The sequence below is a fragment of the Magallana gigas genome, chromosome 6, assembly GCF_963853765.1.
Source record: "Magallana gigas chromosome 6, xbMagGiga1.1, whole genome shotgun sequence".
Taxonomy (NCBI): domain Eukaryota; kingdom Metazoa; phylum Mollusca; class Bivalvia; order Ostreida; family Ostreidae; genus Magallana; species Magallana gigas.
Window position 1 is genome coordinate 31,757,795 of NC_088858.1, and position 24,155 is coordinate 31,781,949.

A 24,155-nucleotide genomic window follows, 5' to 3' on the forward strand; every position below is an offset into this window, starting at 1 on the left:
CATAAAAATTTCATTCCAAACCATCAAACCCTTACATTACATATGCTGGAGTTTTGCACAAACTTATTTCTTTTGTTCCTTTTTCATATTTCCTTGTCAATTTTTAACTTTTTTCAGTACATGTATTAAGATATGACTTAGTTTGAGAGAAAACCACATGTAGCTTGTTTCCTTATATGACATTTATAATCATACCAACAAATTTATTTCGGAAGTCATTATAAAATAACATTTCTTAAAATACCCCTTGTTACCCATAAATGTTTTATGCAAATTCTTGTAGTTGTCTGGAGCTGTGTATAAAATGTTCAAGCTTATAGACGAACGGACAGATGGACGCCAGACAAAAAGAGCTCAAAAACTGTTTTAGTGATCAAAACATGGAAAAATGTGAACTAACAATAAAACCTGAAAAAAATATTAGCATACATGTAATGTTATTCAATATTAGCGTTTTACTATCTCATACATTTTTGAATATCACAAGAGACTATTAATTTACTAAAGTTAGCCATGAAATATTTCTAAGATCAACATACTAAACAAAGAATTGTCAACGAGGTGAAACAGAAAAAGGAGGTGTCGTAGTATCCCAGTCTGGTCAGTATTGCATCATTGCATGCCTAAAAAAATCAAAGATTTTCCATTTTATAAAATTAATATTTATCCTTTTAAACTAAGTATGAACTAAAAACACTTTTTTAAATGAAGCGTTATATAGTTAAAATTCATTTTGTCTAAATGAAGCGCAATATATTGACATTTTGCTCAACTCAGCAATGACATGTTAACTAACTCATAATACGAAAATGATGTTTTTCTAATTTTAACATAAAATATTAATGGTACTGATTACATCTACTTTACAATGAGAATATGGCGTTTCGCCAATTGTGCATGGGGATATCTTCGTTTGGTTCCTAAAGCATTTTACAAATTTAGATTAAACTTATACTTTTAGTCATTAATTTCTTTATTTTATGATTTGTCCCAAAACAGTAAACAAATATGTCGGTCAAAAATATTTTTTGCGATTTTCACCAGTTTATTGTAAATTGAGAATAAAATCATTTACAATCAATTGTTGTTAAATCTTTAAAACTAGAAAGAACATAGGTTATGAGTGCAAACAAGCACAATTTCATCTATTTTACAATAAATAAGTTTGCATCAGGAACCATGACAGGTAATCAATACAGGTAAAACAATTTTCAAAGTCAGGAATGTAATGTTTGGCGCTTATAAGAAACATGCATCACTTTCTTATGGTTTTGAAAAAAAAACTTAGCGGTGAATCTATGTACAAATAATTTTAAAAACCCTCCTAACCACTACTAGATCTCAGGATCCAATTCCTTCAGTGTACATAAGTCTTACCACAGTCCTGTGTCGCAGGCTTGGGTCTATTCCTTTAGTGCAATTGTCATTACTTAATAAGGATGGTTCTGTCAATGGATTGCTTTTGCAACAAAAAATTGGGATTTTTTCTCCTCCCCCTAAAGAAAGTTCACTGCCATCAGAAAACGCGAGTCCACAGCATTCGGCCTGTAACATACATATCAGTGAAATGAAGTCTGATAGGAATAACCCTAATAACAAATTCTGATTGGTTTAACGGCACGTCAATGTCATATTTTACTTTCAGGATTTAGTCCATGTATGAACAATGAAGAAAACGACTGAGCTCGAATTCTAAAAGTCTAAAAGTATTCAAATGTCTTAAGATTTCTTCAGCAACAAAAATCTCTTCTGTATGTTTTTGGAATAAGGCTAAGGTTTAATTAGTGAAAATATAAACTGTTGGTCGCAATTTGCATCGCTTTACGCAATTTCGTTTGAACACTTCAATTGCGCTTTAAATCTCCATGCATAACTTTAAAACAGGAACTTCGAAAGTTTTTTCTACATTTTTTGAAATTAAAAGCTGACAGCAATATAATTTCAGAAGTTAAGTTTCTGAAAAAAATACCTGGTATGTTAAATATATATGATGTAATAATTTTGTTGTTGTATTTAAAATCCAAAAATGACATGCAATGCAAGAGGAAAAATTTGAAATCAGAAGCTGGAAAGTCCACCAAGACGTCGAGACGACATTTTCTGGAATAGAGATCTTACGGAATTTGTGAAAGAACTGATGTTTACATTATAAGATCAGAATGAAAAGGTAAATGAAATAGGTTTTGTGTAATTTAGATTTCTCTTAAACTATGTAAGAAAAAAAAATAATATGCACTTTTATCAACACCATTCTAATGTATAATTAGTATATTGTTTATAAAATATGTAGTGATGCATTTGTTATAAAATTATCCGATAATGGTTACAAAAAACAATCAAAGAATTCCTACAGTGAAAAAATAAATTATGTTTTCTGCTACAAACAATGTTTGAGTGTTTTTTCACAGGCTCATAACTATAGAAATATGGCGATAATGAACAGTGTCCCAAATCAAAAGAAAAAAAAATACAAAACAGGAGCCGTGCAAACACGAACCTTTACAAAAATTAGAGATACGATCAAGTGACATGGAGGAGTAAGCATCCTCTGCTAGGATGCTTCTTTCTTAAGCATAAAATCTCGTCTGTCGTATATCCAAAAATAATTTTAATAAGATGATACAACACAACAGTATTTCCTAAATTATAACAAAACAGACTTATATTTACAAACTGCGGCAATCGACCGTATCTATAATGCTCAACCAAACCAGCTACAATATCATATTTACTTAATCTGCTATTAATATAATGTTGATGCTGTTTATGTGATGTCAAAAATTTCGCAGAAATCATACAGTTTTACTACTGCTGTACATATTTTATCTTTCTTTTTAATATTCAATATTGTTCCTACTTTCATAATTTATTGCAATAAAGTCTAGGGAGTTTAATTTGTAAATTTATATTTTATTGGGTACGGTTTCCAAAACAATGAAATTGATGAACTTTGTCATATCTTGTGATTTTGTGTTACATGTATCGTATTCATCCGCGATTTCTTTGCGATTTCACATATCGTTGATTAAGCAAACTTATGCTTTTGCGTTACATTGTGAACAAGCCTCCTGATAAGCAATACACGTCCCCTACCGGTTTGTGGAAATTGTGAAAACAATGCACTGTTATGCAGAATATCGAACCCGAACATTAAAAAATTGGAATATAAAAAAATAATTTTCTCGAAAATACGTCAACCAGACGCTACAAAAGTGTCAACTTGATCTGTAGTTTAACATTTTGAAGCTGTTCAGCAAATTTCATATTATTCCTTAAACGCATAAAGAAAAAAGTGTGGAAAACTGAAGTGGGACAGACAGACGGACAGACAGACGGACGGATGGACAGACAGACGGACTGACGGACGCAGAGGAAAGCTATAGTCCCCTCCGGTGAAAAACGGATCAATAACCAGGGAGACACAGTTGTTTTTCTTTGGTTTTTTTTTGCACAATTTTGGTTGATAAAAAATATTTTTATACTTTTGATAATTTAAGGAACTAATTTTCTTCTGCGCATGTAAATAGCAGCTCGTTAGTGTAATAAAACACTACAGTTTAAGGACAGGTACTAGTATCTTGCTTCTGATCTTATCAATACTACTATATTAAAATAATAGACTCAAATTTTTGGGCTATAATACCGAGAAATCGGAAGAGTTTTATATATTTTTAACATCATTGGTACTTGGAGATTACCAATTAGTTTTTACTTTTTCTAAATCAGGCTTCGCTAATTAATAATCAACATAAATTCCTTTAAAAAATCCGGAAATCGCCTGAATTTTTTGGATTTGACAGTCTTGCGCATGCGCATCACATTCACGCAAAATTACGGGATGCTCTTTAGTTTATGTTTCCACAATATCACATTTGCATGGATAATCTCAAAAACAATAATACAATTACGTGTAAAAGAACCTGGGGGAATAAGCCGATGCATATGTCCACAAGTGGCCACAACCCTATCACTAGTATTTTTTAAATGACAATCATGCATTTAGTATGACGTGTATTAACTTCAAATATTTTTATTCCTGTGCTTACATTTCTCCAGAGAAGTTATTATGTGCGTGAACATAGAATTAAAAATTCCAATCTTTTGTCTTAAAGTCTATATTTGTACTCCCCTCAACAAAGTAATAAGTTATTTTTAAAAAATAATAGTAAAGATAACTTAATTAGCAAAAACTATCAAATGATTAAGTCCATATGTTTAATTTATAATAACATTTTTTTACTTTCTTTACGTCAAATGAGTTTTTCGAATTTAAACAAAGTAAACAAAGATATTAAAAAAAGTATTTACAATACGATTCTTTGGAATCGAACACCCACTTCAACATACCTAAGTTTCACGAACTCCTCGCTAACCGCTACACCACGAAATCACATGTTATAATAATTCAGTTGAATAACAACCTCATTTTAGTATTGCGCAAACATAATTCGGTCTTTGCCATTTGATGTTCATCTTGAAAATTGAAGGAAGAAAAATTGCTTTTTACTATAGAGTTGGTCTTGGTACCATTTTTTGAAAATTGGAAAAGAGAGACATTAACACGTTTTATCAGTATACGTCCTTTAAAAAATGGTATGATGACCCACTCCATAATAAACTATGATCTAAACGTCCGATTTCATTAGCATTTTGTTGCTCAATTAGCATATACATATTCTGATGTCTTAATATCATTTAAATTTGAAGTCAATTTTTGAAGGTTTTGGCAATACTGAGAGCAAACGATTACATATGCTTAATAACTGTAACAAAAATGATATTTGTAAAAAAAAAATTGTGTGTTTTTCAAATGGACTTAAGTGGGTTAATGCCTCGGCTTATTCCCCCACGTTTTTTGCTATATATTCTGCTAAAGAAAGAAAGTACGGGAGATAACTCTAATTGAGTGTGTTTAATATGAAAAACTCCGAGAGTTCTGAATGTCAACATGGTGTGCAAATTTGATGTATTTATTTCATAAATGCCTGACATAATATGCAACGTCAACCCGTGCACGCACGGGTCAAAGTCTAGTTGCTTTTAGTTATAAAATACAATATGGCCAATTCATTTCACAAAATCACCAAATTATAAAATCGATTGGTCACCAGCGACGTATAATATTGAATAAATAATGAAAAATCGAAATTGATAGAAAATCAATAGCAGAAGTCTGGAAGAAATTAGTAACAAGTAACAACTAGCTTAATTAAAGGTCTACAATCTTTTAATCCTTGTTCTTATTATAAATGGAAATATTTTTGCAATCTAAAGAAAATTTTGTAAAAGACAATTATAATACCGGATTCGATAAATGTAAATACCTTGGCAAAAAGATTGTTCAAAGCTCCTTCTGAGGTAAGTAAGTGTGCAAATTGTCTATTGGAATTGTAACGAAACCTGTCCAGGAAAATCTCTGTTTCATTTTGCAGTTGGTAACTTATCTAAAATATAAAAATATTGAAAGCAAAAATTAAAAAAATATACACTAGAACTTATCATAAATTTAATAAAATTTATAATACAGTTGACGTGAGTGTTCCATAAAACTTACCGAATCTTTTATTTTCCCCCATAGGCCTAACCCAATGATTGTCAACGCCAGCGCAAGACTCACAAACACCATTTGCTACAGAATAAGTGAAATGCGTGACTTTATAATACAAGTATTATGATTTATGCAATATGCAATCAATTATATCATTGAAAACTGTCTGTCAAATTTGAATAGTCTATCATGTAATAAAGCTACAAAAAAATGTAATATGCCTCACCTTTAAAGGGGCATGGTCACGATTTTGGTCTAAAATTATTTTTGGGATTTTAATATTTACAATACTCCAGTAAGGCATTTTTAACAGGCAACCAAATTTTGAGTGTCAATTGTTGAGTTATAAGCAAGTTACATAGCTTACAATTTTTTGCTATGTAAACAGAGCGTTTGTTTACAATTTGAACGTTAAAGTGGAAATTCCAGTTTTAGACCTAATTTAAAATGAATGTGTTAAACGTTAGGAACTGTTTATCTATGCTTAAAATAAATAAAAAGATAAGCTGGAAAAAGATTTTTTACTGGTATATTGAACCTATGTAAACAAAAACAGGGCACGGGCCTTGTTTACATGACAAAGAACTGTGAGCCCTGTATCTTGCTTATAACTCTACGAATGATTATTAGAAATGCACCCCTAACGCATTGGAAATAACAAAAACAAAAAAAAGAATTTGACCAAAATCGTGACCATGCCTCTTTAAAGTTGTTTACAGTTTTTAGACAATAGAGAAGGTACTCATTTATTTTTGGCAATACGCGGTTTCAATGAATATGATGTATTTTAAAATCAAGATCCGGATTTATAATACCTTTTATTTAAAGTTGTTCATAATAGGTACAAACTTTAAAAAGATATCGTTTACAAAGGCATACCATGTTGATTTTTGAAATAAAAATGCATAAAAGAGGGGTGTCCTTTCAAAAAGGTAGTACTTACAATAATATGAAGATATTTTGATTGCGTCTTCAACATAAAAATTCCACTTCCACAAAAGACTACCAAGACTGTTCCGGTAGCAAACATAAAAGAACACTGTGACTGCCTTATATCAGTAAAAGACAACCCTTCAAATGTAATATTGTTAAAAAGGACCTCTCTTATTATATGGTGGTTAAATATTGAATCATATTTAAACAGAAATCCTTCTATCAATAGGGCACTTCCAAAGATCTGAAACGATTCAAAGCAAACTTTTACACACTTACATTGTCAAACATAACAAACATGAAAAAATATTATGACAAGTGGACTTTCCTTAAAATGGTTTATAATGATACATAAATAAGAAACTTGTGAAAATTGTGTTAAAATATTAAATCAGATTAAATTTGTATCAGAAAAAAAGAAATCCCCATTCTATTTAAAAATGATTAAATAAAATTTTGTTGTTTATTTTGAAGATAGTTATATTTTTCAACAGAAGCTGGCGTCGTGGTTAGCTTTATACTTACGATGCAAAGAATGGTAGCAATCATAAGAATGACATCTTCCAAGTTCCTGAGAAAAAATATAGAAAATGTGAACACACATTCATCCCTGCTTTTGATACATTTCCTTTTTACCATAACTAATTAAATGAAATGAAATGATCTACATTATACTATATATTTATACCATACTGATATTAATCTCCTTTTCTAGTTTTTATTCAAATAAATCTTTTAAAATATTACACACTATATAATACTATTAAAAACCTATAACGATTCTATAGTTTGTTTTTTTCAAACACTCTAGGACTAAAAGCATTCGACCATCCCGTCCTTGACGGTAACAATTACTACCAGTATTTTCTAGATGGAGAAGACTGATAAGTAAAAACTTATGGGAAATTAATAAAGCAAGATTATGATAAGAAATCTTCATTTTGTAAAAGCTTGTGTTAATATAAGATTAGCCCCTTTTGTTTATTTTAAATTGATTAACTACTATGGACTTACATTTTACAGTATGTGATGAGACGCTTGGCGATGTGTTTTCGGTCAACTACATTTTCTTCAGGTATTCCATCTTTTTTAAGATTAGTTGAATAAATGGATTTCAACTGTGCTGTGGTAAACACAATTACCATACTCTGAAAGACACAATTATTTAAAAAAAGAAATCTGAATTGCTTTTTGTAGGATCTAATGGTATATGTGGCGTATTTTTTCATGCTAAGAAATATTTGATTGATTTATATATTTAAATATGTTATGTGTTTATACTAGACTTTGACCCGTGCGTGCACGGGTTGACGTTGCATATGATATCGGACATTGACGAAATAGATACACCGACACACCGTATTGTTGACATTAACATAACCAAGCTTTAAGCCTACAATAATGCAATTAATTTCACTACATATTAAGAATAATCTAACTGTGTCTCGGGACAGGCCTTCAACACAGTCAAAATGTTTCCCATATACCCGTAATATAGCAAAACATTGCAAAATCGCTCCGAAACCATTTTTGAGAAAATTAATGACACAGCATTAAAAATAACAGTCAAATGATTCATAACAAACCATTTTGAGGCTGTAAATGCCTTTCAACTAAAATTTTAAATCATTTATAAAGAATTCAACACTTTTTCATAACGTTTTTTATTTGCTTCGAATTTACACACCGGAACTCTAGGGATTTTCCCCATTAAATGTACTGAGTTAGAGTTATCTCCCGTATTTCCTTTGATGAACAGAATATATTACAAATTTTCAATGGAAATTTACACGTATTTATAATATCGTGTCTGAGTTTATCTATGCAAATGTGAAATTGTAAAAACATAAACTAAAGAGCCTCCTGTGATTTAGCGTGAATGTAATGCGTATGCAAAAGATTGTAAAATCCAAAAAATCCTAATGATTTCCGGATTTTTTAAAGGAATTTTCGTTGATTATTAAATAGCAAAGCTTAGTTGAGAAAATATTAAAACAAACTGGTAATCTTCCAGTACCAATGATGTTTAAAATATATAAAACAAAAGACAGTACTCTTTCGATTTCTCGGTATTACAGCCCCAAAATTCGAGTTTATTATCTTAATAAAGTAGTATAGATAGATCTTCAAAATAAATTACGCAGTTTATATCAATCGGGTTAAAAAGATATAAAAATTAATTAATAATTTTTATAAATATTGTGGAGTTCACAATAAATACAGCATTTGTATAAACTTGAATCGGTCACGTGATACCACGCTCAGTTTATCACAACAACAATGGCGACGACGAGAAAGATAGGTATACCGTTAAGTTTGACAGTTTTGGCAAATAAAGAAAAAAAGACAGACTGACAAGGATATGAACAAAGGGAAGGTTGTCATCAGAGACCATTCCATGTAGATTAATGGAATAGGAATTAATCAAACCGAAATAAACTTCAGTTTTTATCATGAGGTTGTAGGGGTTTTGCTAATCAGTACGCGCTCCATGTGTTCCATGTCTTTACTTGATAAGTTATAAACCACAAGTGGATTTTCTTTTAGAGGAATTTTTGATTAAGAACTAAATAAACACTCTGAGTACATGCATACCTCAGGGAGAGGGGGTATTCACTTATTATGCCGTGTCGTTCAGATGTTAAAATCGTTTTTCAACTTTATTACACATAATAAGCAATTTACATTGTTCTACATTAATGAATAACGAAATAATAATATTTCGGGTAACATCTGATATAAGACTTATCTAATTTTAGACATTGATTTGTAAACAAACAGTTTTTCCATCGTGTTTTTAATAATAGGTTTTCCCACACTCATGCACAGTGGCGTTCATGGCCGATCACATTAATATTCATCAGACGTGTAGCATAGTTTAGAGACAAATAACTTAAGAAAAACATGTTTTACGGGCCTTGAGTTTGTGAAACGTCTAATTACAAGAAGCATGATGTATATTTTTACTCAAACTCATGTTAAACATTTTACTCCAAATACGCCACATATACCTTTAAGGATTGATTTTTCATATATTCGTTGTGTTAAATAATAAATAATACCCGATGAAGATGTTAAATAAAAATTCAAACCGATTTTAGCAAGGTTTTATAAGGTTCTTTTCAAAGCAAATCAAATTACAACAATTTCTTGGTTCATAATAAAAGAAGACTTTTGTTTTTGAAATTTGTTTTTTGTTTTGGACGTATTCTCGTCAAACGCTACACATGTGAAGGTTACCATGGTAACTACAACTTCCTCGAATTTTGAGGTTAGCCCTTGCAAGTTCGTTGAGTTCGTGCTCTAAATGTAGCATAAGTTTGGATTGATCAAAAATAATTAACAAAAGCATAAAAGGTATCAATAAAACGATGTGAAAAATATTTTTTCTTGCTATCCAAAAATAAGGTGACATTTAATTTTCTCAACGATGCATTGGAGAGCATTTTTCAACAAAAGCGTGTACTACAAATAGTACTCTCATTACTTATTAGCGTAAATGTCTTGTCAGTTTATAACTGTACGAATGACAACCAATTTTCATAAGGAATACAGGGGGAAATACCGGGTACCTAGTAGATGAAATATCTTAAAATTAACATAATTTTTTCTTTAAATTGTTATTTTCATTTTTTATTTTGCGTACATAAGCCAAATTTACTGAAGTTTATCGCATCTGTGTATTAAAAAGTAATTACATATTTTACCTTATATTTATATCTTTTTCTTTTTAAAATATCTTGATTTGGAAAAAAAAATTCTATGTTAAACTCACCCCGAAAGCTATGGACATCGCCGTTGTGACAAGAAACCCAGTTGTGTAAATTTGAAAATTTTCAGTTAACTTTCCGAGGCATCCCTACAATGACGGACAAAAGTATAAAACATGTTATTTTTCAAGCATTACCGTTATCGTATGTTTACGTGAACTGTTTTACGACAAATATCTTACCGTTTGTATCAAGTCGCAATATTGTCCATATACTTCGGTGCTGGAAAGTATTTGACTATATGATGCATCATATAATGTCATTCGGCAGCAAGTAATTGGATAATGTCCATGAGATATCGGTATAAAGTCAGAAAAATCATAACCAGATATTATTCCACAACATTGAAGCTGGAAAGAAAAAAAATTATATGTATATGTATGATTCATAGCCTTTTATATGTACATGAATTTTGATGTTTGGTCTCTTTTTGTTTAATGCTCTTACATATGAATATTAAGAATATTTGATTTCTTAAATATACTGATAATGTTTAAGATGTTCTACAATGTTCCTAAAAGATAAAGTCTTTGATTTTTTCTACTAGTGATTAAAAAAATAATATGAAAAATAGAGGAATAGAATAAAAGGGTAAGCATTCAATGATATGGATATCCAGATAAGCAACACTTACTTCGCTGAATAAATACATCCAATTACGTGCCATATCACCCATGCTATAGTTTCTTAATAAGTATGCCATTTGTTTACGAGGTTCGTCGCCATTCATCTGCATCGAAAATATGAATATTGATATGGTTCAACTTTGACATAAATTGTTTAAACATCTTATTTATACTGCAATATATTTGAGGTGTATAAGTGCAACAAATTTAAAAAAAAAGATTTGTTTACATGAGAATAAATATCAATTTAAGTTTCATATACTAGTTTTTGGTTCTGTTACTAGAATATGTTTTGTTTTGTTCATCTAGACTCCATATTTTCTTATCCAATTTACACCAATACTTTATGAGTTACTCTTGGTTCTTTTGTTTGTTTTTTGGAATTTATTTTAAATTGTAAATTGTGTGATTGGAGACTCGAAAGCTTTGGCTTTACTCGTCTGAGAGTATGAAGTTAGAACATTGTAAGTATTAAATAGGATAGGAACAATGCCTTTAGACTAATATTACAGTAAATGATCCCTTGCGTTTAAGACCCATTTTCCGTGCTTAACACAACACATTTCGGTGCATTGGAATCTTTTTTGCATATTGTACGTGCTGTAATCCTGAGCAACAACAATAGCATATAACAAAGCTCAATATACCCTATTACCAACATTACCTGCAGAACGAGTTGAGTGCATAAGCTTAAGACAATAATTTTCAGCACCATTAGCAGGCTGTTAAGTCCCAATAACTGAAAAATGAACGTAAGGATATTAAGCAGGTGTTTGTTAAATTTATGACACAAGTATTTTTTCTCCCTTAAAGGATAAAGGATGAATGTTAAAAGTTTTCTCTATCGTTGGTGCACGTAAACGATTTCAATTAGATTTTTGAATGACTTGAAACAGTACAATACCATTGCACTTTTGGTCTTGTTTTCTGGAAACTTTACGTCAGCAAGCACAGCTGAAATATTTGCAAATAATTCCAAAGTCCCAAGAACAATCATTAGATGTCCGAGTCCATTAATGATGTCCGTGAAATTTAGTCCACAAAAGTAAAGTTGAATGTAAATGTGATATACATATTCTCCAGTCATTTGGTCATCATTTAGTAACACCGACCCAAGTATAATGAGAACAATGGCGTTAATCTGAAATTGGTAATACATACTCATAAATATTTTTTCGTATCTATAAGACATGTCCGCGGGAGCTAAAAAGATCTTTAAGTTAATTCTGTCTAATTGATCTAATTTTAAGTTGTTTTTTTTGGTTAAGAAAAATATATCACTTATATTTCATATCAGAAAAAAAAAAAAATATATATATATATATATATATATATATATATATATATATATATATATATATATATATATATATATATATATATATATAAAGATCAAGAAATTCAAAGATATGTTTCACAAATTGGAGTGTTTGCATTGATTATGCAAACATATTGGATAAAAATATGAATGAAAAGGCAAATTGCATCGGTAAACATTCATTTTTTTTTCAGTACGCAACTATAAAAAGGAAAAATATAACTTACGCTTGAAAGAACTCTACAAATGTTTGTCAAAACAGTTTTCCTGGACCTAAACAATATATAATAATAGTTAATTAAATATAAGCACATGTACATATAATGAACATCTAAATTAATATTGCTTCTTCGAATAAAAAAATAAGACGATGGTGTAGGAATTTAACAAACTCTCAGAAAACTTCCTAGATATATTAGATATTTATGAACATGTCAATTGTAACTTGAAAGACAATGAAATTGAATACTCAGCTCTTTTAGGTCGCACTAGTTTTAATCATATTACTTATGAAAGGTGAACTAAAGTTTTAAGTTTAAAAACGTATGTATTTACGTATGCATTTGTTAATGATTGTAGATAAATATTAATCAAATGCTCTTGTTATCATTTTTTCCTAAGTTGTACGTATATAAAATAGCTTTGAGTTATTATTTTTTCACTTTAGACTTTATAATTTGATGAAAATACTCTTCATTGATATAAGGTAATAAAGAATCTCTTATTTTATTTTCTATTATGATTTTAACAATCATAGGAATGTTAGTAGTTTTATTTTGTTATGTTATAAAAAGATTTAATAGCTGCACCAAATGCTTTTAAATTAATTTTTTCACGTAGATATCTACAAACATGTATTTACGTTTTCCAGGAGAACTGCATCTTTGATATAAAGGTTTTAGCTAAAGCGAATGGCAGTTTCTTCTCTCTAGACAATTGGCTGTAGATAAGGTCGCATAAAGACAGTTGTATTATCTGGAAAATTTGAATTAACATTAAACTCAAAATATTCTCGTTTTTGAAAAGTATGTATTTCCTGATAATAACAATATTGGCTATATCTTAATATGTTTTTTACAAAAATTAAATACCTCAAGAAAAAATAGGATTCCGGACAAACTGAGATAGGAAGAGCAGTATGTGGTCATAGTATCCGAAAATTTTTCCCAACACGGGCGTGTCTTTTAAATAGAAATAGCTGCATTCAACATGATTATGCTAAATTAACAACAAATGAATTTATTTTTTTAAACCTCAGCATTTTTGATTTCGTTTGAACAATCTTACCGAAATATAACTGGTACAATGACTGTCACCATCATTGTTTGTTATGCCACAGCATCCCAACTTTAATTAGAAAATAATATTTTTACGTAGAATAAAATACAAGAAGATGTCATAAGAATTGTATGTTAAAAATTAAATCGACGGTATCAGACAAAGCCCACTACATGCATTTACAGTATTTCCTTTGTATATGAGGGAAAATCACTATTCACTTATCACTATTCATGCTTCAACGCACTATGTCATTAATTTAAACACGTTTCATTGGACAAAAAAATTGTAGACACGCGTTTTGAAAAACAAGAGGCCCACATCGCTCAACTGGGCAACTATGACTTTATATGGGCATTCAAAGATTATTGTGCCATATGGTCTCTCGGTAGAATAACACAAAAATTACCGTGAAAATTTTACACTTATTTTTTCATGCACTTCATCTTTGAAATTGTACCTTTATGAAATACCATTTTTACCGAAAATAAGATCATATGCAAGATATTTAACTAATTTTTTGAAAGGATTTAACGGTTAACCTCCGGTTCTCTTTATTTTAGCCCCCCCCAACCACTTTATAAAGAGATCAAAATATATGAAAGCATATAGGTACATCTTCTCCTTCGGCTACTTACTAGTTATTGTATTTTATTTTAAAAAGTTCCTGTATGTGATAGAAGAAAATTGTACCTCAATGCACTTAATTCTCGAATCAAAAACATTTAAAAAATGTAATTGGTTTTCCATTATAAATGATTGTAGAGTACCTGGCGTGAAATTATTTCGTATGACGTTTCATAACCTCACTTGACTGATGAACAAACTATAAAACTGAACAATGTTGTCACATGATAATTCTAATCAATGTATTGACAGGCACATCGCTCTATTGTACTAAGGTCCATCCATTATTTTCATCTTCATCAGAAAATAACAAATGGCTACAAACAAAGATACTTTTCCGCTATAATTTTTTTAAGAACATCGATAATGCTTTTATCCACATCATAATAATGTGCAAGAACTATGGCAACTGTTTGAAAGCCTTCGTTTTTATTTACTTGTGTGTAAAAAAAACTATCAAAATTTGTGTAGATTTTATATATACAATTCATATAAAAAGGGGCACCAGAGAGTAGTTACTGCATGTCATCCTTTTGGCAAGACATTTCTTATGATTAACCAAAATCTAAGCGTCAATCGTAGAATTAAAAGGAAGATACAGACCTTGGTTTGAGCTATGTTTTTGTTAACATGAATTCATTACATTAACTAAGATTTTTAAACTTGGTATTTCCTATTCAGCATTTAAAATATCAACAAATTAAAGCAAGACCTTCGCTATTTGTTTACATAGTATTGGGCACTTGCTTATAACTCGAAACTTAACTCTTAGATAAGTCAGTAAATTATAGAAAATTGTTAACAATTAAAACAAGAAAAATTGCATTAAAACAAAGAAAGAGCACAATTTATTTTTCATCATAAATATACCTTTATATTTCTAGCAGCGAAAATAATCTCCGTTTAGACTGAAAATGCTGAGCTTCCTAACAAATCACGTTGCATTCTTCAACGTAGAGATCGTACCGAATTACGAATGAAATGAATTGTATTTTATAATATGTTGTTAGTGAGTCAGATTTTGCCCATTTTGCGCAGGTAAACAATCAGCTGTCTATGTTTGATTTGATACGTAAATATTCCAAAATACAAGCGATAGTTCCCGTCAAGTTCAAAGGCATAATTAACGTAAATGAAACTAAAATCAAAATAAGCTAAAACCACCGTCACAAATGAGCATGTCAACGCATTGAAATATTATAGCACGTGCAAAAGTGCTCGATTATGTATGATTTTGGAAAAGAATTCGAATTAAAACAGACATTCAAATATCCACGTTTGAACATTTTAATCCTACAGAATCACACCATACTCTACCGCTACAGATATAACCAATGTGCAGAAATTTCTAAATATGTTCACCTTTGTGCACACTTTTTAATTAAGCAATGTGGATTAAAAGGAACAAAGCAAAACGATTTTTGTTTATCTTTCCATAATTGTGTTCCTTCATTAAACATGTACATGTAGTTAATTTACATACCCAAACTCAAAATGGTCTGTTTGTTGGGCTAATGCTTATTGTTAACTTACTGCATAGTGCCAGGTTAATGGAATGAAGCACAACGATCGTAAAAAATCACAAGCAATGAAGAGACAAAATGCTTTAAGTAATTGGCCTCAAAATGTCCATTCTGTCAGAAATTGAGGCTTTTAAAGTAAGACAGCACTCCTTGCTTAATTATTTAGATACACCGGCACTTTCCTAAAATAACCTCTTTAATTTTCTATTTAAAGTCTGTCCCAAGATATTAATGCAGCACATTTGGACGATTTTTAATAAAAACTACACATACCTGTGAAAGAAGTGCAATTGAAATAGTTGAAAGGGATATTTTCCAACATAATTTCATTGAGACATTATCATCTTTCACTCGGAAAAATTCACAGGAACGAAAACAGATTCCTTACGGAGATTTATAATGGGGAATGCTTACATCTTTTCTCCATTCGGAATACACTCGGAATACATCGCGCAATTTTTCAACGTTATCATCCGAGCTTGCTGCAATACAAAATCTCCGTAGACATCACATTTTTTAGCATTGTATTGAAACCTGATAAGCTAACAGGGGCGTTTCGACTGAGAAATCGTGGAAATTGTTCATACTTTTGAATGAACATCGTTTGAACCCAGGGGTATTTATAAATATCAAGCAATTAAGCCAAATGTGAATCCCGGATATCTTGGGACAGAGTATAATGTAATTTCTTTTATTTATTTATTTTTCCAAAAAAGATATAACTACTAAGTAGAGTTCATGCATACTTTTAGTTCATTCAGTTTGGATGCCTTCATCGGAACGCAACTAACCGTCACTTTTCAACCGATATAACCCATACCCCAGTAACAGTTGAGGAACGATCAAAAATACTGACATGAATTCATATCAGCTTAAAGTTTTCAATAGCTCGCTGAATTGCTAACAGGGTTTTGAACATTTAACTTATTCATATTTCTCCAAGAAAACTTTTAGAACACTCTCTTTTCTTACTACATGTACTTTTTATTTATCATCTATTGAAATAGAAAGTTCACCTGACCAGTATTGGCTTCTAGAAAATGTATTAGAAATATACATATAATATGGAAGACATTGAAGAAAGAGAAAAGGAAATTTCTTTACCTGTAGAAAAGACATAAATGGTGTAATGGTTCTTTAATTAAGAGTACAACTACTTTGAGCACTACCTAAAACGTTTTTATGCTGTGACTGATTAGTTTATTTAAACTATGGACATATTGCTATAAAAACTTTCACACTAAAAAGTCTTAAGTTTTTATACTAGATATAGCTCATATAATAGTCATGACCTATAATAAGACCTAATTGGTTTAGACAGGTCAACATGTCTTAAGTTGTGAAAAAAAATCGACAAAATGGAGCAACCTGAGCTTGCATATTTACATGTACCAATTACTGCCTCAAAAATTAGTTTTAATATTATAACTGATATTATGATAAGTGAACTTCCGTTGTCTTAAAATAACAAAGTTATTTATTTAATCATTTCATGTTCAAAGCAATATTTGTTTTATTATTTGAATAAATGGCAAATTGTCACGTCTTTCGGTACTCTTATTTAATCCTTATTCAACAAATATAAAGTTGAAAAATATATTGCTTGTAAATGTTTTGAAAAGCATAAATTTGTCGATAAGTAGTAACCTTGGTTAAATATTTTTGATACCATTACCCAATCATATTTATGTTTTCAGTCTAAATCAAAATTTTCCAAATTGGTTGGTAATTAACGTGCTTGCAACTGTCTTATCATTTTCCTTTTTTTTAAACTAAACTATTTTTTCTTTTGTTTTTTTCTGCTCTTGGGGTATTATTTGTGTGGATTGGGGTTTGGGTTGTCTTTCAATAAAAGCAGCCTCTTTCATTAAGAATACGAGTTAGTAAGCATTTGTGAATGAAAGGATATTAAAATAACTGTGTTGCGTTTATTTAATATGTTCCTTGGATAGTGAAATTAAAAATAATATAAAAAGATATCTGTCAGTTTTTGACAAACTAGCAAGCTATAAATTTGATAGAAATGAGTTTGAGATTTAAAGAAAACCTTACCAACTGAAACATCTGAAGCCAATCAGCTTTGATGTTCTTAACATCAGTTTGACTATTTTGGTTGAGACGCACAAAGGACGTATATATTCCTTGAAAATCCGATGCTAGGGAGAAAGACTTCATCTACCAAACAAAAGAAGTAACACTATACATGTATATAGGATATAACTGTTTTGATAACTTGAATAGCTATATGTATCACTTAATTTATAACTTTTGGATTTCTTTAAGGGCATCATATTACATACGTTTGTAAATGATTTTATTTTTCCGATTTCAAGCTTTATGACTTTCTTAATTTTTCAAGCAGCTACAGCAATTTGAGCTTTTTCCAATTTTCCACAACAAACACATTAACACTTACATTTGTGAGAAGAGCAGCAAAAAGGGATACATAAACTATGTCTATCATTAGGAACATCAACAGGAAAACCATGTACTGTAATAAAAAACCATATCAAACTTCTCTTTTGCCTCACTTGCTATTTATTCTTATGAAATGTTACGACGTGTAATTCTTGAGCAGCATTAGCGAGTTTTGCTTATTATGAAAAAGAAACAAATCCAGATTAACAGAAATTAGATAATGGCATATTTCAATTACAATGTTTAGAAAGTTGGTATAGATTTAATGGAGACAATGCAAGTTTTCATACCAAAACAATACAAATCTTCTTTTTACAAAATACTCCCACTAATCCGAGAGTCCCAGCGATGACATAAACTGGAAACAGACATATCGCTGTGAACACTAGTCCATTGACTGTAGACCCTAGTCTAAGATTTCCGATCCACAGCCTGTTTAGAATCCTGATCCAGCTCTCATCAATAACGTCGGTGTGGAGCTTCCAAACCAGACCCATTACAAAGTACCCTACAGATACGCACTGCAAAACACAAACGTTAACAAAAAAAATATAAAAACATAATCGTTACTGCAATAATATCTACATTTTAAAACGTTTGAATCGTCACCATTAGGGTAGTCAAAAGGTTTTCTTAAAATGTATTTTTTGAAATTACTAAATATTTGTTTTATATTTGCTTTGTATTGTAAACAACTACTATTAATTATAGGGCGTACACGAAAATACAAAACTTAATAGGCATTTTTTGTTTGTTTCTTGATTATGGCAACAAACAACTAGAATGCATGAGCCAAGAACGGTAATACTGAATTTAAATGAACTGAAATAAATTTTAAATGTGTCTTACCTTGCATAATATCAGGCAAAGTATCAATACATTAACTGGTAAAGAGTACAAATTTTCTTTCAAAGTCCCTGGTGCATGCGCAAAAACATCCAAGATACGTGTTCTAAGTTCAAAGAAAATGCTCAAAATAATTTAAATGATAGAATATACTTTGCTAGGATCAAAGTTCAAATTATATTACAAATCGCAATAAAAATTTTCGTTAAAAAAACAAATTGAAACACGTTATGCTTAATGATGTCTCATATATTATTTTATAAATAATTTCATATATATTGTTTTAAAAAAATTAAATGGAGAATATTAAATTTGCGTTAAGGGATTATAAAATCGATCATAAAGGTACCTACCCTATGTGTTTCTTTGTCATTTTGGTCACCAAACCAGTATAACGAACTGATACTGAATTCAGAAAAATAAAAGAAATAAGCAATTATATGTTAAATAAAAAGATATGTACAAATTTTGACAAAAATTCAATTTAAACTTTTACAATCTACAATCATTCTAAACCGGCAAGTGTTACACGTATTTTATCAGGTCTGGATCGAAAAGAAATGCCCTGCAGTCAATTCAAAAGTACGAAAGCCGAGAAGGATCATTCGAGATTCGAGATTCGAAATACGAGATTCGAAATACGAGATTCGAGATTCGAAATTCGAGATTCAATATCTAAATTAACCAATCAAATCATGGATCTGAAACCTGTATCCTAGCAACATCAAACTGTTCTAAATAAAGATCATTCGTACATGCTCTTGCCTACAACTAAATGTCTTAATAGCTCTTATATAGTGGTTATAACATGGTTAAATTAACATTGATGAATTAACCCCACACAGTATAAACAATTAAATTAGAAATAACACTGTTGGCTTTGCGAATCTAAGTGGTTTTGTTTGCCCTGTATGTATTTGCCCCCGAACAATTTTAACCCGAAGTGTATTCGCCCCAACTGTGTAAAAATTGGCTCGCGAAGAAAGATTTGTTATAAAAGATTCCCAATTACTTAAAAGAACATTAACTTAAAAATAAGCAATTATATTTTTCTAAAAGCTTAGTGACATAACTTCTCTGTGCTCTCGCAAGAAAAGGCTAGGTATCGCAAACCGTTTATCTTTTTCGGCTAGTGCAACAAATACTAGTACTTGAATTTGTTACAATCGTCAGTTAGACACGTCCGAGTGTAAAAATGATTTCAAATCCTCAATTTAAAAAATACATACTTAATGTTTAATTTACTATGATTTTTTGATGAGACAAATATTGATAGTCTAACTCTAAAATAAAAGAAGTAAAATTTTTTGTATAGAATAACATGCTTTTAATAGAAATTGTGTTACATGTATAAACCACAAAATTTTTAGAAAAATTTGCCAAAAAATGACATTATATAAATAGTGCCTGTTTGGGAGGGTAACAGTTGAAATTGACACCCCGAGAAAACCATGGTCAACCGACGCGAAGCGGAGGTTGACAATGGTTTTCGAGGGGTGTCAATTTCAACTGTTATCCTCCCAAACAGGCACTATTTATTTTGTTATACTGAATGTCTTTTTAAAATTTTACAGAAAATTTTACTGCTTTTATATAGGAATAACGTGAATTCTACAGCGAACCGTACGCGCATAATTTTCGCGCATGTAACATTTTTTAATGTTACCCGTTGCCAAGTGCGTTGCTAACGCTGAGGGTAATAGTAAATATTATTAACTGCGTCTTAACCAATCAGATTTCAGTATTTAACATGAAAGTATAACAATTTAATTTAATCCACTTTTGCAAAATAATGTCTTTTTTTTGAAACACAGGAAATGATTTTAAATGTCCATATTCTCGGCTAGAACAAGGTAGACGTAACAAAATATCATAGTCTTCTTTCAGACTTTTAATTAGAATGTACCTACATGACGAATGCAAACCTGCCAGAAGTGCAAATAACTTCCTGTTCGAAATATTTAAACCCCCACTATCTATAAACAACACGATATAATGTTATCATGTTTGTAATTTAATTAATTTGGCAAATCAATTGTTAAAATGCTGTGAAAATAAACGATATAAATTTGTGAATCCAATTGATTGATTCACAGACAATTTAACAAATTAAGATGTGTAATCTTGAAATTGTATCCTTATCATTCAAACACAGCTAAGTGACGTCAGTGTGTCTCTATTTCAGTATTGGAACAAGTCCTCCATTGACATATATTCCACGAGTTAAGAGATCTGGAAGGTCACGGCCATTTTTGAGTATACAGATCTCTATCATATAAAGAACTGGAGGTTTTTTCTTGTTAATTGAAAGAAGAATCAAATTAAGGTCATCATAAATTCAGAGCCAAATATTCTAATAACAAATAATTTCCTAAGTTAGTAAATAAATTATCATAAGATCTCAATTTCTTGGCACATTTCAGAATATCATTTTGTAGAGTAAGATTATATTTATCTTTTTTATAAGGTATCTTACCGACCTAATCTCATCATCAGATCTGCATTTCATTTTACATTTGTAAATAATAAAATGTATAAAGGATATCAGATTGTTTAAATTAATTGTATGAGTATTAATATTAGTATAAAAACACCGGACTATAATTAAAAAAAAGTTCTTACTCTTTGCCAAATGAAGATCTATTTAAAATTTAAACCTTAAATATATGGATATTTACTATTTGAAAATGATAAACTGGTAGCCATGGCTGTATATCATATTCGTAATTTAAAGTTTGAAAGGTAATTTGTTGAACACCGAGCTCCTTATTGAAGATGGTTTACGGATCCATCATGACTTAAAAAGTCAACGCAATATGGTTTCAGGTTTACTCCATTATTAATGTAAACGCTTTCATCAACAACTATAAAAGGTGTATAAATCAAATCACACCGTTCAAGCTTTTAATTTTGTCCTTTGAATAACAAACAGTTTTAGGTTGAGTGAAAAGAAATATTCATTGGCAAGTAACAAACAGGTCTCTGGGTGTGGAAAATGCATTAAGAATCTACAAAATATTTATGCATGTAAGTTGAGTTTAAAGCACACTTGTACACAGAACACTGTGTAAACGTATGGATATTCAGTCTTAAGAGCATATGTATTACAATAAAGATTTGTTATTTATTTAAAAGAATCCCATTCTGACCAAAAGCCTACCAAAGCGTGAGTGGTCTTTTCATTCGGACAGACTCTCACTCAGGTATTAATTATCAGATAATGATACTTCAGATAAAACTTGCAATTATTTTAAACAACAGAAACTCAAGTTGTTAAAATATGAGAAAATTATCTTTTAAGTGAACGATTCAATAGCAATTATGCTGGTTAAAAATAAAGACCGATTGCTTAATCTTACCACAATGATACCTGTATAACTGCAAACATCCAACCAGGTGTAGGAGCAGCTCAAACGACAATGGTTTAAATAACAAGACGTCGTTTAAAATCCTACGATTAAAAACAAGATATGTATTTTTGTAATTTAAACAATAAAAACAATAGCATTCTCGTAACAGGTAGTGTAAATGCAGGTAAAAAAATATCCCTGTCGTGTTAATGGTATAAAATCTACATATACTTTCTTTCCCCTATCAAACTGCATTGAATTATTTAAGTGATATTTACGCATAACACGGAAGACACAATCACCAAATCTGGTGCGTATGAATACATTCTTCCTTTAGTATTTCTCGAAAAACAAGACTGACTCTTCTCGCGACCTAAAGCCAGATCACGACCTGATATTATACTTACATTTGTACGCTGATTAATATTTCATTGATGTAAACATATTTTAACAGTAAAATGAATTCAAATGATTAATTTTTTACTATACCAAAAGTAAATTCATCAAATTACAGAATGAAAAATAAAATTCTCTAAAAAGTTATCAAATCTCTGTGCACTGTTTTTCTTAGCATGATTCGGCTGATCTATTAGCTCTTCCGTTAATTGCACATTACTCGTTGAATAAGGCAGAGATTTTTAAAAAATAAATCATGTTTTCTGAAAGAGAATAAATGTTAAAAAACGTAAATATACGGTGTGTGGAAACAAATTTTCATCAAGCGCTAGCGCGCGTTATTCAATTTGTATGCACACACCGTTGCAGTTATGAGACCGCATCTTTCAAAACATAATGATTCAATGCTTAATTAGGCTTGAACTGACCTCAAAAGTTCAAGTCTTGAAAAAAGAAATATATGTATAAAAATTAATTGCCTTGTATTTGCATTACTGCTTTATTTTTTCTATTGTTGTAACTCAACTCATCTTTCTTAAATTAATTTTTAAAAAATACTTGGTTTTGTAAATTTTAATACGTCTTCACGGACGCTGACAAACATCTTGATTAATAAAGTCAAGCTTACATTTTTTTCTATAAACTTAAGGGAAATAAATAATCATAAACAGTAACCAAGCAGAATATAATGCAATGAGTATAAAATGATAGATAGAATATGATATAAAATGCGCGATAAAGGTTGATGTTCTTTATGTTTTAATTATCTACGAAAGCGTTTTGCACCTTCACTTGTTTAACTTATACACTGTGACATTTTTATCGTCTTTTTTACTTAAAGACAGTAATTAAAATTAGTTAAAAGTCGTTATATTCATTCAGATATTTTGCATTGTATTGGGGTAAGTTTACAGTTTACTTCATTTAAATCCCGTTACTATAAAAATTAAGTTTTCTTGCTATCTGAACATAACATTGGGTTATAAATAATAACTTAAAAATGAATTTTAGTCATATCGAGAGTGATAATATTGGCATAAAACAATGGAAAAGTATATATTATCGGTATATATACATAAATATGTTTAAGTTTCTTGGGAGCATATTGTGAAAATACTGTTACCAAATGAATTTCACGGGGGTAAAGGGGTTCTGATGGTACCTCATCCCAGTCTGAATATAGCTCTTGATTGTTCTGACATTTGTGGAATCATTGGAATGTGTATGCTCAATCTTTATGGATTTCGTGTGTCGTATCATCCATGAATTGAAATCCACAACGACAACGAATTATGAATAATAGTATTAATATATTTATCATACAGGTAATTGTACGAAAGGTTTTTCTAAACTAGCAATCTACAAATATCAACGAAATTCGACCTAAATAAAGGAACGTAAACTCAAACAAGTATTTCTTTCAAAGGAATGATTGGTAAGTAATATCATTGGTCAGCTCTGTTAATGTAATGCGAAAGTATTACGGTGCATGCAATATATATGATAAATAAGATATATCGAA

The 24,155-nt window shown here is 30.2% G+C and overlaps 1 protein-coding gene across 2 annotated transcripts in view; it reads right to left on the reverse strand.

Annotated features, from left to right (window-relative positions):
- LOC105330219 (uncharacterized) overlaps nt 1-22,378 on the reverse strand; it is a 49,526-nt gene extending 27,148 nt beyond the window's left edge. Inside the window, exons 1-22 of one of the 2 annotated variants that reach the window (XM_066086911.1) lie at nt 22,247-22,378; nt 19,241-19,292; nt 18,891-18,993; nt 18,332-18,562; nt 18,040-18,114; nt 17,676-17,798; nt 13,483-13,542; nt 13,287-13,376; nt 13,058-13,170; nt 12,423-12,468; nt 11,782-12,018; nt 11,542-11,616; nt 10,886-10,981; nt 10,434-10,601; nt 10,257-10,340; nt 7,496-7,629; nt 7,007-7,052; nt 6,492-6,725; nt 5,555-5,629; nt 5,325-5,444; nt 1,378-1,545; nt 540-623 (exon numbers count right to left, since the gene is read on the reverse strand). In XM_066086911.1, the coding sequence (XP_065942983.1) occupies nt 540-623; nt 1,378-1,545; nt 5,325-5,444; nt 5,555-5,629; nt 6,492-6,725; nt 7,007-7,052; nt 7,496-7,629; nt 10,257-10,340; nt 10,434-10,601; nt 10,886-10,981; nt 11,542-11,616; nt 11,782-12,018; nt 12,423-12,468; nt 13,058-13,170; nt 13,287-13,376; nt 13,483-13,542; nt 17,676-17,798; nt 18,040-18,114; nt 18,332-18,562; nt 18,891-18,993; nt 19,241-19,260 (2,382 nt within the window). In that variant the 5' untranslated portion in view covers nt 19,261-19,292; nt 22,247-22,378. The remainder of the gene's footprint in view (nt 1-539; nt 624-1,377; nt 1,546-5,324; nt 5,445-5,554; nt 5,630-6,491; nt 6,726-7,006; nt 7,053-7,495; nt 7,630-10,256; nt 10,341-10,433; nt 10,602-10,885; nt 10,982-11,541; nt 11,617-11,781; nt 12,019-12,422; nt 12,469-13,057; nt 13,171-13,286; nt 13,377-13,482; nt 13,543-17,675; nt 17,799-18,039; nt 18,115-18,331; nt 18,563-18,890; nt 18,994-19,240; nt 19,293-22,246) is intronic. The other variant, XM_034470450.2, reaches the window with a different exon arrangement.
- Nucleotides 22,379-24,155: the final 1,777 nt, after the last annotated feature.